Source organism: Alexandromys fortis, unplaced genomic scaffold (genome assembly GCF_014885135.2).
Source record: "Alexandromys fortis isolate MF-2015 unplaced genomic scaffold, M_Fortis_MF-2015_v1.1 scaffold_129, whole genome shotgun sequence".
Taxonomy (NCBI): Eukaryota; Metazoa; Chordata; class Mammalia; order Rodentia; family Cricetidae; genus Alexandromys; species Alexandromys fortis.
The window spans coordinates 3,977,506-3,995,195 of record NW_026068022.1 but is presented as its reverse complement, the minus strand read 5'-3'; the positions used below and the strand labels follow the sequence as shown (position 1 = coordinate 3,995,195).

General features: G+C 41.2%; 1 protein-coding gene across 5 annotated transcripts in view; it reads left to right on the top strand.

Moving 5' to 3' along the window:
- Window positions 1-17,250, top strand: part of LOC126514416 (tripartite motif-containing protein 30A-like) — a 65,096-nt gene extending 47,846 nt beyond the window's left edge. For 2 of the 5 annotated variants that reach the window (XM_050163328.1, XM_050163330.1), the window contains exons 5-8: window positions 13,042-13,064; window positions 14,841-14,941; window positions 15,217-15,243; window positions 15,490-17,250. In XM_050163328.1, the coding sequence (XP_050019285.1) occupies window positions 13,042-13,064; window positions 14,841-14,941; window positions 15,217-15,243; window positions 15,490-16,088 (750 nt within the window). In that variant the 3' untranslated portion in view covers window positions 16,089-17,250. Of the gene's footprint in view, window positions 1-8,110; window positions 8,571-9,244; window positions 9,341-9,960; window positions 10,192-13,041; window positions 13,065-14,840; window positions 14,942-15,216; window positions 15,244-15,489 lie in introns of those variants that run through there. The other 3 variants (XM_050163332.1, XM_050163329.1, XM_050163331.1) reach the window with 3 other exon arrangements.
- The last annotated feature ends 440 nt before the right edge of the window (window positions 17,251-17,690 follow it).

The window sequence follows — 17,690 nt, the reverse complement described above, 5'->3', positions numbered from 1 at the left end:
GGGGAGGAGGCAGAAATTCTTTTTTCAATAAAAAATTATATTAAAAAATCATATAAAATAAAAATAAAAAACATAGCTTAGTTTAAGACATAAGTTAATGAGAAACCTGAGCTAAAAGACTAAGCAGTATTGTAATTAATATAATTTCTGTGTGTTTTGGGGTGGTCTGGGCAGTCTGAAAATGAACAAGTAGTCTCTTACTTACACCCTGGTTAATATTCAAGCTTTTTCAGCCAATGGTTTAGCAGAGGAAAGCCAGGCAGGAAATCCAAACAGAGATAGAGAGGAAGAATAAGTAGAGTCATGGAAATGCCATGTAGCTGCCTAAGGAGAAAGACGTTGAACTATACTGGTAGGTCACAGCCTCATGGTGATACACAGATTAAGGGAAATGGGTTAATTTAAGATGTTAGAGCTAGCTAAGAATATGCCTAAATCAAACAGTGCTGTAATTAATATAGTTTCTTTGTGATTATTCAGGTCTGAGTGGCCAGGAAAGAAAATAGTAGCCTCTGCTTACAAAATGGTGCCCCCCATCAGGGGCATGGATCTATATAAGACCTAAAAAAGCTTAAGGGAAAAAAAAGAGGGTTTCTAGACACACAAAAATGGAAGCCAAGTACAGCTTCTTGGTAACAGCATTTTTTTCAGGAAGGTTCTGTTTGCTGGCAGCAAGTAGAGGCATGGCTCCTTTCAGAGACGGCTTTCTGAGTCAGAATTACCAGCAAAAACTGCTCAGCTTCTTTGAGAGACAGCTTCATGGTTAGTTCTGGCCACACAAATAGCTCTGGCTTTTCAGGGGGCCAAGCACTTAAATGGTGTTTGTGATCACCACCATTTTTAAAAATGTTAAAAATTGCTTTATGGCAACATTGATCTGCTGCATCGCTGGTGCTGGGGTGGTGAGCTTGGCTCATCGAGGAAATGAGCATACCTCTTCCATGTTGGATGTGGCAGAGCCAACGGCCAAAGTCACAGTGCATTAATCCTAGCCATGCCCGCTAAGCATTTCAAAATAAAGAGGTCATCCTGGTCAGAAAATGATTACAGATGCACAATAAAGACAGAATCAGACAAAAATAAAACTCAGAACAGATCACAGTGTGTTTAAAAAATGAACATAAGCTTGGGAGGGAGAGGAAAAAGAGAATAGACAAGAGAACAGACAGTTATAGATTAAAAGGAATAAAGATAATAAATTAAATAATAAAAGCTATAGAGTTAGAAATAAGTCATGTAAAGATGGAATATACACAGAGAGTCTGAATTATGTATATTATTACATTTACTTTGAATTTTCTGTCTGTGAATGAGTTAGGTACAGAGAGACATTTCATTGTATAGTCTACTAAGCTAAACCAACATATATATTTGAAAGGTATCTTAACTTTAAAATTTGAGTCTTTGTTATTTTGAAAATATGTTATGCTTTCATTTCCACAGAAGATAAGAACATGTGGATTCCTTCCAGGCTATTGTGGTTTGATGAAACAAGACCCAGCCCAAAAAAAATTCTCTGTGAAGCCTAAAAATACTTTGCCCAACAAACAGCAGGAAGCAGTTTGGAGGAAACTATGTCCAAATTCCCAAAATGACAGTTTATAAATATTTATTTTTATTTTAAAAGGGTTGGCTATAAATGGTTTCTGGAAAGAAGAGAGACTATAATACAGAGATTAGTACTTTGCATTGGTATGGGTCTTGGTCTATTGATACAAATTTAAGGTTGTTTTTGTTACACTATGTATATGTATTTCTGCTCTTTTTAAGGTATTGTACTTGTGCAGCCCATTTTAAAATGTAATGCATAATTAAGAAATAGAGATTAATAGATAGCCATCTATAATAGTCAAACTGTAGTCATGTTATGTATGCTTTCTAGATGTACATAGATATATAACAGACGAATAGGTATTATTTAAAACTTTCAAAGACCTACAGAACATGGCATTTAAAATATTTTTAGAACTTAGACTTTTCTTGATAATGAAATACATCTGCTTCTGGCAGCACCAATTTACTTCAGAGATTATGGGTAATGAAGAAACTCCTTGTGAAGTTTGCTGTCGTTGTAGCAAGATTAGCCATTTGGTCAAGAAACTTCTCTTGCTTCAACTGCTTGACAGCATATTGTATAAACTAGACAAGCAGAAAAATGACTGCTGAACTTATCTACATAAGGTGAGAAAGCCTCTCAGGGTTCCTGATTCATGAAAGAGTCTGAGAGACACTCTTCAGGACACAGAAGAATGTGACTGACAAACTGCCAATATAGGCAAAACAGTCTTTCAAATTTCCTGCTTCATGCAAAAGTCTGTAAGATACTATGGGCCAGTAGGCTGAAGATAGATGCTCCAATATTACAGAAAACTGCTGGGTGACTGTCCAGGCAGCAAAATGTCAATTCTAGAATTTTGGAAGCTGCTTACAAAGCACTTCCTTTTTTGTTTGGTAATATTATATCCTTCTGGAGTCTTTTGTGGAGTTGAAGACAGTTATAGTTCTCCGTATATGATAAAAGATTAATTAGATATGAAACTTACAAGATACAAATAGACTGAATATTGTAAGTGTAATTCTTGCTTGATAACTGTTTGCTTATATGTAATTTTACTATGTTAAAACTAAAACCTTCATTTTTATTTATACAGAAAAGGGAAGATGATGTGAGATTCCCCTCCATATGCTGTGGATGTTTTATTACCATTGGTTAATAATAAATCTCTTTCAGCCAAAGGCTTAGCAGAATAAAACCAGGTGGGAAATCCAAAGAGAGATAGAGAGAGAGAGTAGGCTTAGTCATGGAGATACTCTGTAGTTGCCACAGGAGAAAGATGCCAAACAATACCATTAGGCCACAACCTCGTAGTGATTCACAGATTAAAGAAGTGGGTTAATTTAAGATGTAAGAGCTAACTAGAAATATGCCTAAGCTATTGGCCAAACAGTGTTATAATTAATATAGTTTCTTTGTCATTATTCAGGTCTTGGTGGCTGGGAAGCAAATGAGCATTCTCTACTTACACAACTCCATAGGAACACTGCAGTTCTCTGTCCCTCACCTTGTCTTTCCTTCCCTTTGGGTGACACCTGCCACACACAGCAAAACCCAGCCAGGAGCTCGGGTGCAACAAGAGCCCATTGCAAAGGCTTCCTTTTCTTCAGGGGCAGCTTTCCTGGGGATCAAGACAATTTTTTAGATGATTATAACATGAGCCTTAACAAATGACATGACAATTTCCTATAGTACTGTGTCCTAAGCTCGGGGAAGGCAGAGCTGACATAGGGGAACTGATTTCCTCTGATGGTAGAACCCCAGATACCAATGTGTTAACATCCCATTGGCTGGTACTTATTTCATTTCTCTTTCTCAGTTTCAACCCTCAAAGTCTTAAGTTTCATTTCTCTTCTGTCTTGGCAGAGATCAGACTTAGGGAATAGATCCTCAAAACACGGTGGCCTCAATTTGCTCCCCTCTACAGATTCAAGATCTCTTGGTTGGTGTCTGAAGGCCTAAGAGCAAATCTAGAGGGCAGAATTTGGAAGAATTGAGAAGAAAACACTCTTCATTCTGGTGAGTTTAATTTTAAACTGAAAAGGGCCAGGAAAGAGGAACTGCTGGCTCCCTGCTGAGTCCTGGGGTGGGGAGGATGATGAGGAGCAAGCAAGAGGGGAAGCCTTGAGGAAGAAAGCTTTCAAATAGCACAAACGTTTAGCTGTTTCTTCAGAGGAGTTCATTCTCTTCTTTGTAGTGATTACTATTGAGTCTCTCAGAAAATCCCTGCTGCAAGATAGGATTAAAGTTAGAGTTGTGTCTGAATACAGAGTCGAAGGTCTTGCTGTGTAATAGTGTATTTGCCGATGGTTCTATATTGTTTTTCCCTTTGCTTATGTGTCTATGCTTAGAAGTCCCATTCTTTCTGGAGCCTCTAGTACATTCACTTGTACTGTGAAAAAGCCTCAAGTCTGTAGAGAATTGCTAATGTTACTTAAGGGTCATTACCCTTGCCTGCCTTTCCCTTGGTCCATGTCTGCATGCCTAAATGAAATTCAACCCAAGCTAGTAATTTCAGCAACACAGAAATCTAATGTAGTAAGGTCCAAAGAGCAAGGCATCCCTTGGGACCCAAAAGACCAACTCTAAAAGAAAAGAAAGAAGGAAGAAAGGAAGGAAGGAGGGAGGGAGGGAGGGAGGGAGGGAGGGAAGGAAGGAAGGAAGGAAGGAAGGAAGGAAGGAAGGAAGGAAGGAAGGAAGGAAGGAAGGAAGGAAGGAAGGAAGGAAGGAAGGAAGGAAGGAAGGAAGGCCCAAATGATGTTGTTACAGTTAGTGAGTTGGCAGGCACTTTCAAGTTTACACTATGCCCAGGATTTGATTCGAATGAAACAGACAAAGAAGTTGACAGAAGAAAAAGATTGTGTGAGAACACTGGAATAACACACTTACTGAAATCTCAGCCTTTCTTTTCCTTTTGGACATGGTACTTTAATTTAGTGTTGGGTCCACGGGGGTCACACAAAGATGGGAACAGACCACCAAGTCTAATAAACAAGAAGCAAATTTTATTCCAGAAACCAGATTCCACGAAAAAATAAAAAAATAATAAAATGAAAACTCTCTATGGGGCACAAAAAGCTGATCAGCTAGCTGAGACCACAGCCAGAAATGGATTTTGTAAGGCAGTAGCAAAGGCCAGTTTTTGAACTCCTCCTTTTATAGCAAGCATTAGGCAATAACAAAAGAATTTTTACAATCTTAAGGTAAAACTAAGATGCAATTTGCCCTTCTTTGCAATTTCCATCAACAGAATTTTTTAGTTAAACTAGTGTTTGTATTTAGTTCCTTGTTTTTTACTGACACTCCCTGATAGATAGTGTTTATCAAGGCTCGGCACCTCCCCTGACACTGCCAGTTTCACCTAGCAGGGAAGGGTATGGGACAACATAAAACCAAAAAGTCAAAAGTCACGTACATCCCATCATTTAAAAGTTAACTCAGCTCGCATCAATTTCTTGTCATAAGCGGCCAGGGGCCGGGGGAGGGAGTATCTAAAAGCTGATCCTCAGTTAGCAGAGCTGACTCTCAGTTTGTAGAGGGCTGCTTCACTCATGTAAACAGAACAAACAGTTGTAAAGTAGAGTTACCCACTGTTAATAGTTAATCCTTAAGCTGCAGATAAAGCTGCCAATAGCCTGCTCTCATTCTCCTAGGCTTACAACTTTATATTTCTTTACTTTTACTTTCCTATTTCTGGAATCTTAATTGTGGTTATATTCTTATTCTTGGATCCTTCATACAGCCCACACTAACCTCATCTAACTATTTTGTGGCACAATCCCCAGACACTGGGGTTACAGGTGAACATTGCAGGACTTTTCTGTCTTTCAAGGAACAGCACAAGCTCCTGGTTGTTTTTAATCCTATAAAGATTGAAAGATGTCTACTGTTAGGAAGATTTCCAGAGCCATGAAAGGACAGGGAATCACAGCTTTACACAAGCTAATGTAGACATCAGAGGACACGGGCCAGGCCTCCTGGGTCCAGGTTGACTTGGAGGAACTGTCATGAGCCCATCCTCTTTCCCTTTGCTCTCCCCTGCTCTTCATCAGTTTTGGACCCCTCCTGCCTGATCTTAGGCATCAACTCTCTTTGCTGCCATGTGGTATAGGATATTACAATGCACACATTAGAGTTCTCCAGGTTTTAAATTTATCAAATTCTAGGGAGTACATATTAAGTTGTTCCAGATAATACTATTTTTATTGGTTTTATTGAGATCTACACTTTTCTCTGCTTGCCTTCCTGCTTGTTCCTTCCCCTTCAATCCCCTCCCATGGTCCCCGTGCTCCCAATTTACTCAGAAGGACTCATCTTTTTCTACTTCCCATATAGATTAGACCTATGTATGTCTCTCTTAGGGTCCTCATTGTTGGCTAGGATCTCTGGGATTGTGATTTGTAGGCTGATTTTCTTTGCTTTATGTTTAAAAACCACTTATGAGTTAGTACATATCATAATTGTATTTCTGTGTCTGGGTTACCTCATTCAATATGATGTTTTTTAGATCCATCCATTTGCCTGCAAATTTCAAGATGTCATTTTTTTCTGCTGTGTAGTACTCCATTATATAAACATATCACACTTTCTTTGTCCATTCTTTGGTCCAGGGTCATTTAAGTTGTTTTCAGGTTCTGGCTATGACAAACAATGCTGCTTAAAACATAGTTGAGCCCATGTCCTTCTGGCACAATTGAGCATCCTTTGGATATATACCCAAAAGTGATATTGCTGGGTCTTGAGGAAAGATATTTTCTAATTTTCTGAGAAATTGCCATACTGACACCAAAGGAGCTGTATCAGCTCTCATTCCTACCAGCAATGCAGGAGTGTTCCGTTTACCCCACAACCTCTCCAGCATAAGTTGTCATCAGTGTTTTTGATCTTGGCCATTCTTATAGGTGTAAGATGGATCTCAGAGTTGTTTTGATTTGCATTTCTCTGATGACTAAGGATGTTGAACATTTCCTAAAGTGTCTTTCAGCCATTTTAGATTCCTCTGTTAAGAGTTCTCTATTTAGGTCTGTATTCCACTTTTTCATTGGATTATTTGTTCTTTTGATGATCAATTTCTTGAGTTGCTTGTATATTTTGCAGATCAGACATCTGTCTGTTGTGGGGTTGGTGAAGACGTTTTCCCATTCTGTAGGCTGTCGTTTTGTCTTCTTGACTGTGTCCTTTGCTTTACAGAAGCTTTTCAGTTTCCTAGTAGCCACACTAGTTTGCCATAGAAACCAGGCAGTAGTTGTGCTTGCCTGTAAACCCATAATTGAAGAGGATTATAACACAGGAGGTGATAGCTCAGGCTCAGGCTCATCCTGAGATCCCTGGAGGCAGGATCACCATTTAGGACTGAGATAGAGGTAAGAGGCTGTCACAGGCTGTTTAGCTTTTCTGGTCTTCAGATTGAACCTCAATATTTGTCTCTGAGTTTTTATTAATCATGCTTTATAAAACAAAAGATTGTTCTCTAGAAAATTACAATGGAAACTCCTTACCTAGGAGCAAAACCAAAGAATTCACTGAACATGAAGAAGTTGAGCTGGTTCCTACATGGAGCCTTCACCTCTACATTCTAGTCTCTCTGGTGAAGGAAGGTCCTCTACAGGCTACCAAAAGAAATGCAAACACCAACCAAGTCACAAAGCCTTCACCTACAGTCTGTCCTGCCTACGAAATATGCTAGTGCAATGGTGGCACAGAACTGGTGGCAGTAGCCAACCAAGGTTGGATTTGACCGAAGGCCTGCACCAAGGGAATGAACCCATACCAGACATTGCGTGGGTGACCAAGAACCAGAGACTACATAGCCCAGAAACCTAGGGTAAAATCCAAACACTACTGGATGATAAATAAATAAATAAATAAATAAATAAACAATGTTTCCTTTTGCTTGCTTTGAATTGTGTATTTGTGGGTCTTCTTGTGTGTATATACATTTGAAAGGATGGTTGGGGTGGTCACAGCTGGTAGATTCCTGAATTTACAGGCAGCTATGAGCTGCTTCATGTGAGTGCCAGGATCTTCTACAGAGTAATAAACACTCTTAAACAATAGGAAAAATCGTTGCCTATGTCATCAGGAGATGGACTGTGTACACTCCAGGTCAGGCCCTGGAATCTCTGGTAAGGAGAAGATGAGAGGGTCACACTGACCGGTGCTGATGAAGGAGAAAGTACAGTGGGAGAGACGTGAGTAGTTTGATGCTTGTAACACTGAAGATGTGATTTTGTCCTGGGAAAGAAAAGGAAGGACAGAAGGTTGGGTACATGAGGCCATTGGAAGGAACCAAATTCTTTCTGCTCTTCAGTGAAAGGTAATACTAATCCTGCATCTAAAATTAGTCATTTGGGATGAAATATAGCAAAGGACCTGAAAGGATGACAACATGCTCTTTTGCCATGTCACTGAACTTCTCTCTGTATTTCTCCCCTTTGTACTTTTCCCTTATCATTGAGGGCATTTATTGATCTCTTCACCGTTCAGTACTGATTTTCCCTTTCTCACTTGTCCCCCTTCTCATCATCCCAGTCACACAGGTACCTGAGCAGAAGTGTCAGGAGTGTGGAAAGACAAACTCAGCATCACAGCAACAATGTCCTCATCAGTACTGGGGATGGTCAAGGAGGAGGTGACCTGTCCTATCTGTCTAGAGCTTCTGAAAGACCCTGTGAGTGCTGATTGTGACCACATCTTCTGCCGAGCCTGCATCACTCTGAACTATGAATCCAGAAAAGGCAAAGAAGGGGAGGGCATCTGCCCTGTGTGCCGAGTGAGTTACCTGTTTGGGAATCTGAGGCCTATTCGACATGTGGCCAACATAGTGGAGAGGCTCAAGGAGTTCAAGTCCAGCCCAGAGGAGGAGCACAAGGTGAATGTCTGTGCAAAGCATGGAGAGAAACTCCAGCTCTTCTGTGAGAAGGACATGGTGATCATCTGCTGGCTTTGTGAGAGATCTCAGGAGCACCGTGGTCACCAAACAGCTCTCATTGAAGAGGTGGCCAATAAGTACAAGGTAGGAAGTGGGAGGGTGTGGGACACAGAGCAGGACACAGTAACAGATGGGAAGTCTCCACTTTGTGTAGATGTTTTTAATGTTCATGTCAGGTTCATTCATACAATCTAAAATTCAGTCTAGTAACTCTCAACAGTGGGACTAGTAAATGAATGTCATATGGCAGTGAGGAGAGTGTCTGTGTGGCCTGTGTAGTGTCACATGACTCAATTCCAGAACTCTGACTGCTGATGAATTTGAGGGTATAGAGGTCTACAGAGGAGTTCCAGGACAACCAGGGCTACATAATAAGATTCAGCTTCAAAAATAATTTGCAGTGCCAGTTGTGGTACTTGGGATGGATGTATATGTTTATAGAAAGACCAGGAGAGCTAACAAAATTTCCCCAGTTTTCTGATGCCAGAATCAAAGTGACAGGTGTGTACTTGGTGGGATGATTGACTGAGAGAGATTTCTGTGTCTGCCTGTATGGGGCTGTGTGTGTAAATGCAAGAATGAATTGAGCCGGAGACTGAAGATTTACCTACTTTATGTGCATAAATCATGGCAGATAATATTAAAAAGAGAACAGTCTTAGACCTCCTGTCTTTCCAGAAGGGGTTTTTGGCCTTTGGCTAGGAGTAGCTGTCCTACTAAGCACACAGCTCGACGCTGTTACAATTCCTCTCCCACAGCGGATGCTCCAGGCTGCCCTGGAGTTGCAGATAGCAAATGAAAAAAGATGTGACCAGTGGGAAGATGACCTTCAAAAAGAGAGTACTTCCTGGAAGGCAAGTGGGGACCCTACCACCTAAGGGAGTTAGCCTGATGCCTGGGAGAAACAAGGGCAAGAAGCTCTGTGGCTCTTCATTCCCTGGAGGCTGATGGGGACAAGAGCTCTTGATTGGTCCTCTCTGCCTGTTCCCTTGGAGCTGGGGCTGCACAGAGAGTGCATCACAGCTGAGCCTGGCTGTGTGAGGAGCTGACACCATGGTGGGAGCCTGGTGAGAATGGCACTGAGTCCTGGGACTTGATCCTGTGGTGCTTTCTGGAACTGTGACTGTTGGGAAGAAGCTTCAGAATAGTCACAGTTCTATTCTTGGGGTTAGCTTCTGTCAGGGGTTCAGAGGTAGAATCAGGGGTACTGCAGGCAGGAACAGAGTTTGGACAGCTGAGTGAAAACCGAGTCACACTCATGTACCCACTTTGGCTCAGGTGGCCTTGGCAAGATGACCTAAGGTCTTTGTTTTGGAATGTCATGAACAGACGCTGAAATGAGACAGATGGTTCCCTAAGACTGCCTTCCCTTCCCAAGCTCAGTTCCTGTGAGAACTCCCCATCAGAACAGTGAATTTCTGTGTTCCAGCCCCATTAGCGAACTAAATTTGTCTCCATTTTCTTATGTCTGAAGAACCAAATGCAGAGTGAGGCAAAAAACATTCAGAAGGAGTTTAAAGGACTGCGGGAATTCCTGGACTCCAAGGAGAAGAATGAGCTGCAGAAGCTGAAGCAAGAGTGGGAAGACATTCAGGACATCCTGGAAGATTCACAAAATGAGCTGGTGAAGCAGAGGGATTCAGTGAGAGACCTCATCTCAGATCTGGAGCAACAGTTGGAGTCCTCAACCATAGAGATGCTGCAGGTAAGACTGCATGCAGAAAGAGCCAACATCTGAGAGTCAGGACACCTGGAAGCCATTTCCCTCCTTCTGTGCTGCTGTGATCTCCCTAGTGAAGACAGTAGGGCTCTCTGGACCCTCCCTGGACTCTTTTCAGAACCAGTTTTAGAGGCTGGGGAATCACTGCAAGCATGGATGGCAAGAGGAAATTGTATGTTTTAGTTTATCAAGTACAGTACAGTAGCAGAATCATGTAGAGAAGTCTGTTGTATCATGGGTAGTTACTCCCCTGCTGAAATGTGAGCATGTGTGAAGCATATCCAACAGTCATTACTCACTTTATCTGAATTTGAAATTACTGGAAATGGTTTCTCCCATTGGATGTTTAGAGTTTCTCCCCACAGCCCTGATTCAATGGTCTGGTCAGTGGGAGGGGAGTTGCTATCCAAGACCTTAGGGAGTTTTCCTCCCTCTGTCTTTGAGTTTCTGAGATGAAAGGTACTTTCTTTATCCTAACACGTATAAATTTTATACTGTATTTTATCTCTATCACACTTTTAAATCATTTAAACCAAAGGTATATTCTGGTGATGAAAATCTCTGTAAGAATTTGTTTCTTTTGTCTGAATTGTCAATCTCTTGGTAGTTCTAGGAAATTTTCATGCTCCTTTAATTTCTTGGTTTCCATCATGTTGATTTAATTATTATCGAGGACACTCCTTTATCACTATGTTAGATGGAATTAGACATATTTGGCTAAACTAAGCTAGTTCACAGAAGTAATAACTATAGCCACCATACTCTACAAGCCTGAAATTGTATGTCTTGATCAAAGAATTAGCCTACCATTCTCTGCCTCCAACCCCTGATGATCCAAATCCTAATCCTTACTCTTGTGAGATCAGTTTTTGGATACTACACTTACTTAAATAGGATCACTTAGTGTTTTTTTTTTTTTTACCCAGATGGTTTAGTATAACACAAATGCTCCGAGTGCAGCCAGCCAAGTTACCACAAATGGCAATACTTGCTTTGAATGTCTAATATTTTAACCTCCATGTTTATCATGTTTATTTTATTCCTCTGGTTGTAGTTTTCCAGTGGGCTCTATTTTATCTGCTATGATAATGACTCAGTGAACGTGAGCATATAGATGTCTCAGTGAGGACAAGTTTAAACATCAGTTTTGACCTATAGCTAGAATTCTAGTTCTCTAAAAATTCTTTTTACCATGGATCCCATTTATTGGATTATGTTATATAAACTACATGCATCTACTACCTATGATCCCAGGACTTGAGAGCATCTCATACACAGAAACAAAAACATGAGAACATAACTTTGGAAATAAGATATAAGCTTCCCAACCTGCAGCCAGGTGTCCTGGCTCGCTCCTTTAATCCCAGCAGTTAGAACACACAAGCAAATGAAGGTAGATGAGTTCAAGGCCATCCTGGTCCACATAGTGAATTTCAGGCCAGCAGGGTTCCATAGTGAAAAACAAACATGGTCAAGGTGGATAGAGGAAGAGACTACAGAATGTACAGTTTTAAATGGAAAATACATAGTCCACTTCTAATGAAAGGCCCAGGGATCATTGCAGAAGGAGGGCAGAAAACATGCAAGAGCGCGAGGTGGTGGAGGAGTACAAGAGAAACAGCGTCTTCTGGACACAGCTTAGCAGCAGCACATAAGACCTGGGATTGGCTGTGACACCAAACCCAAGACCCGTGCAAGCCTAAACCACACCAAATTCCACTACGGAAAGTGGACTTCCATAGGAAGTTTAACCAGACCCAAGGAGCTCCTAGTAATAGTTATCTGTAAGGAGAAAGATCACATTTCTCAAAGAATTTAACTTTAGTTAAATCTACCAATATCCGGTAGAATCCGCACATGTGAGAACACTTGCATAGTGTTAGGTCTCAATCTGGGGACGAAGGACTCACAGAGCTGCCTACTAAACATAGCAAAGTGGACCTGGTGGGTCAGGCATCGATATCTGTCCAATATAAAGAGCCAAGTTAATATTGGACAGCAGAAAAGGGAAGATGGGCAAAAAGGTTTTTTAAAAAAAAAAAAACCAACTGTCCATTTTCATTTCTACATGAGTAGAACTTGTCAAGATGTGGTCCTGCCCATCATTCTCCCATCATTATCTGGTACAGACTCAGACCTTATGTGGTCTGGCAAGTAACAAAAACAGCGTGAAATCTTTCAGGAGGTCAGCTCTCATCCTGGCTAGTGGTGCTTTCCTTCTCCCAGTGTGAGATTCCTGGAGAAATTCCACTTTTAGAGGGGGTCATTGTTTCAAAGGTTTGTCAAATTGAGAGGCACACATGTCTCTTTAGAGTGACTTCTTTTCTTGCCTGAAAAACTGCAGAGAAAGAAGAAAAAGGAAAAGAAAGATATGGTTAGCTGGACCTAAGTATCAAACAATCTAAGCTTCTGGCCCTTGTGGCTTCTTCATTGTTAACATATTGAATTGTGTATAAATGACTGAAATAATATGAAAATAAGTTTCTAAGACATGTTAGTAGCAAGGATGGTGATAGGTAGCTGACATGGAACTCAGAAAAGACACATGTGTTTATATGTTTAGTTGTATGCACAGCAAAACCTATGTAAGTTTTCAAACCTTCATTTATTCTTCTTTGGTCTCCAAATTCTTATAGTATGAGACAGAAAATATTGTACTAGTATACATATAAAACAATTAATGGGCCTAGCATCGTATTTATTTCATGTCTTGGAGAACTTTGGGTGACAGATTTGATTCTCTTTGACTTTGTCTCTGCACCCAGTGAGAGTGAGACCAGGATTTGCAAGAACATGAGAACATGTTATTGAGTGTGTTTTCTTCTTTCTCTCTAGGGTGTGAATCATGTCCTAACAAGGTATGTGTGGGCTGACATGGAAGAATAACCCTGTTGTGTACTGAGAATGATTTAGTATCTGACTAGAATAAATCTTTCATGGGTTTGGGGGAATTTAGACAAAGTGTTATTCTGAAGTTGCAGTAAGAAGGAGGAGTATGCAGGGAAAGACAGGCTCTGACTGTTTTGTAACTACTGGGAACTGATTTGATTCTCTTTTAGGGGTCTGGGTAAGGGGAGTCACAGAGTCAGGCTCAGCAGTGGGAAGAGGCAAATGGAGCCACAGGAGCTTTCAGACTCCTTGTGGTTCCACCATTCTGTCCGCGCTCTGTGCTTGTGTGTGGCTCTGTCTGCAGCTCACAGGTACTTGATTCACAGATTTATTCTAGATAGGGTATGTCATCCTTGTCTGCAGGGTTCACAGAATTGAATACTGGGAAAAAGTCCTGTGGATCTGTGTATTTCGCGTGAGGATAAAAAAGGGGGTACAACTGCTCCATGTGAACCACACACTTCAGAAGACTGGAAAGCTGTGCCCTTTTGTGTAAAGAGTCACACCCAGGCTGTCAGCAGCAGACTCATGTTCTTGTGTCCAAAGTCCTGATCTCCAAAATACCACCAAGAAAGAAAATTGATGGAAAAGAAAAAGGGGGGGAGTATGGTGGCCAGGCAAAATAAAGAGGGCTTGGAGAATTCCAAACCTGCATTGCATAGCTACAGACCCAAACCCTCCAAAATGACATAGTTAAACACTTGGGGTTTGCTCAATCTGTAAGAAGTTACAACATTGATTCTCAGCATGAGGATATCTGGTTTTGTTTGTCTATTTCTGATTGTCGTTGCCCTGTGGGGTCAGGTGATGCTGGGCTCTGATTGGCTTCTCCCTATGGCTGGGACTGAGGCCAGACTCTAAGGTCAAGCTACAACTAAGGACAGGTAAGGGACAGGCAGATACATCTGACTGACTGACTGGGACTGCCTTGTGCTGAGGTCTGGATATTCAGTGCCAGCATTAGTTTGATATTTCAGTCTTCTTTTCAAAAACTGTCATCTCTTAAAAAGGAAACTGAAGAGTCAAAAGCTAGCCAAGAGTGTCCAGCTTGACGAAAGTGTTTGCAGTCCTAGCTTTTTCCAGTGGATTCTCCACACTCCATGACTTTATTACCCAGGAGCAGCTTCTGTGCCCTGACTTTAGTTGGTCCTGGAAAACACAAATTTTCTTATTTATTTGTTTGTTTGTTTGTTTCTTTGTGTCCCTCTGTCTGTTTGGTTGTTGGTCAGTTTTGCTGTTGTTGCTGTTGTTTTTCTCGCAGGGTTTCTCCGTGTAGCCTTAACGGACATGGAACTCATTCTATAGTCCAAGCTAGCCTTGATATCAGAGATCTACCTGCCTCTGCATCCCAAATAAAGGGATTAAAGGCTTCTAACTCCATGCCCAGCCCACATAAGATTTTTTAGTCACCTAAGTTTGATTTGTTTTGAAATTCGCTAATTCATCATTTCTTAAAAGTCTAGAATGAAGGATACAAGCTTAGGGAGCAAGTATTTGGTTGTGCAAGTGAGGAGCTCTGCTCCAAAGAAGTAAGGCTTTCCCAACATCACATAGCAAGTAAGCAGGAGGGGTCATGAGTGTGTCTCTCATGTCTGCAGAGTTAGTACCTACCCTCTCTTCCCCTTCTCAGAATTCTCAAGAGAGCTCTAGGACCTCTATGGTGAGAAGGATAGGAAGTGGTAGGGAGTCGATTGTGGTCAGAGGTCACACTGTTTGAGTTGTGGAAGTCAATCTTTTGTCCCTAGGAGTCAGAACTTAAGACTGAAAGAGCCTGAAACGGTTGCAAATAAACAGAGAAAGACCTTCCTAGCTCCAGATCTGAAGGGCATGCTGCAAATGTTTCAAGGTGAGAGCAGCTACATTCTGTGGTTGCCAGGGGGACTCTAGGGGTGGCTGGGGCTGCACACTCTGGTTAGAGAGTGATGTTTCTGATCATGGATAGAGAGAAACTGAGAAGAGCAGAAAGTGTGTCCCAGTGATGTCATCATATTTAATGGACAGCATCATTCATCTCGTCCTATGTCACAGTTTCCAGATTTTCCCCCACTCTGCAGAGCACATTGACTATAATGTTCTGATTCCCTTGCTTGCATCTAATGCTGTGCATTTTCATCATTTCAGGGTTCCAGGAAGCCCAGCACCACTGGGGTAAGGAGAAATCACACCATCAGCCTCTCTCATCTTGATGTCTTTCAGAGTTTATTTCTCTACTAATAATTACGTTTTATGTTATTGCTCCCAATATGCACAGCAATCTGCCTCTCTTTGTCCTTAAAAATGTCTCTACCAAATTCCCTCTCACTTTCTTCTCAGGCCTCTGCTACTTAAATCACAAAAAAGGCAGTACCTTGTTTCTCATGTGACTCTTAATTTATATGTTTTATTTTTCTGCAGTTCACGTGACCCTGTGTCATATCAACATTAAAAACATTGTCATTAACATGGACAAAAGACAAATACAACATAGAAGTGGTTATAGAAGAAATTTGCAACTTTCTGAGTCTTATGATTTAGGTGTCCTGGGGTTTCCTTCTATCCACTCAGGGAAACATTACTGGGAAGTAGACGTGTCTAGATGTGATGCCTGGCTCCTGGGAATAAACGATGGAAGATGTGCTCAACCCCAGCTTCCTTCAATGAATCAACAGAGCGTCAAAGCCAAATATAATTCTGATGTTAACCAACATGTAAATTATCAGCCCAAATGTGGCTACTGGGCTATAGGGATGACGAACAGGTATGTGTATAATGCCTTTGAAGAGTGTTCTGTCACCCACAATGCCAGTGTCTTGCTCCTCTCTCTGAATCATCCTCCCACTCGTGTTGGAGTTTTCCTGGACCGAGAAGCTTGCACTCTCTCATTTTATGATGTTTCCAACCATGGAGCTCTCATCTACAGATTCTATGAACCGAACTTCCCTACTGCGGTTTTTCCATATTTTAATTCTATGGGTTGTTCAGAGCCATTGACAGTCTGTGGGCCACCCTCCTAAGCCTTTCCCCATATCTGCACAGTGTCCACATGTCTGATGTATCTCATATATCAAAGCTCTGTGGGATCATTTTAACTTTTTTTTCCTGCTTTGTTTGGAGGGAACCATCAAACTGCCTTGGCCTAGCTGACTTGAGAGGCATGAGTCATAGGTTTTTTATGTCAGAGTACGTGGCTCCTGGGGTACGCTGGGCCTTCCAGTACCCAAGAGATGAATGTGCTCACTTAGGCATGAAACATTCAGGCTATATTGCATTCTCTGTTCCCCCTAATAGTCAAGGAAGCGTGGAAATTTGACAGGACAATAGGTATTAGACATTAATCTTGGGTACCCTGTATAACCTGCCATCTTCATTGTTTTCTGACAAGTAAAATGCATTGATCCTGGCAATTGCCACTATGATCTGTTTCTGATAAAGGTATAAAAATCTTATTGCTCTCAATAAAATTGTCACAGCCTTTATCTTGCTGTGGTCCCTTAACCTGAGACTATTTCCATTCCCTGAGGCCATATCAGGTGACCTTGCCCTAGTAAGTGACCCCTAGCACTCCCATTTTGTCTTTCTATTTTAATAATTTTTTTCACAATGCAAACCAGTATGGATTCTTTTCCTTAATCCAATTGCTTGTCTGTTTACAAGGCAATAATAATTCATCATTTTCCAAATTCCCAAAGACAATATCTGTTCCTCACAAGGTGAGGTAAGACCTCTGCTAACCCGCACTTCCTGTTTTGTGCTGCCACAGATGGAAGCCAGGGCCTTGTGCATGCTGAGGAGGTGCTCTGCCCCTGAGCCACTTGTCTCAGCTGTGCCAAGTCTCCATAACCCCATTCCTCTGTCACTGACAGAAGATGACAGAAAGTACTGATATGGGATGTACTTCTGTATATGTCTTTCTTTTATTGCTCATTAATAGATTTGATTTGGCTTATGGAAGGGCAGAACATAGCCAGTATAGACGAGGTATATATATATAGAGAGAGAGAGTAAGTGAATTCAGAGTGATACCATGTAGCTGCAAAAGGAAAGAGATGTCCTGAACCTTACCCGGTAAGCCACAGTATCGTGAAGATACACAGATTAATAGAAATGGATTAATTTAAGATGTAAGAGTTCCTTAATGTGAAGTCTGAACTAATAGACCAAGCAATGTTATAATTACTATAGCTTCTGTGTGATTATTCTGGTCAGGGCAGCCAGGATCAAACAAGCAGCTTCCAACTACAAAGTTCCTCTCCAGCTCTTCTATTAATTTTGAAAATTACATGTAAGTGTCTCTTTAGCCTTGGAATGAGTTCTTAGTTGTAGGTCAATTTAACCACATTGCTGTGCTTCCTCAAAACTTAAGAAAGAAATATCTCTAATAGTAAGCACTAACGCTGTGAGACAATGGTTTTATCCTGTAAAAATTTCTTTCTTGTACTTGTTTAATAAATGCTGATTGGCCAGTAGCCAGACAAGACGTAGAAGCGGGTCAACAAGAATGCTGGGAAGAGGGAAATACAGTCTGCGGTCATGACCCAGATTCAGAGGAAGCATAATGTGACTGCCTCACCAAAAGAGGTACCAAGCCACATGGCTAACTCAGATAAGAATTATGG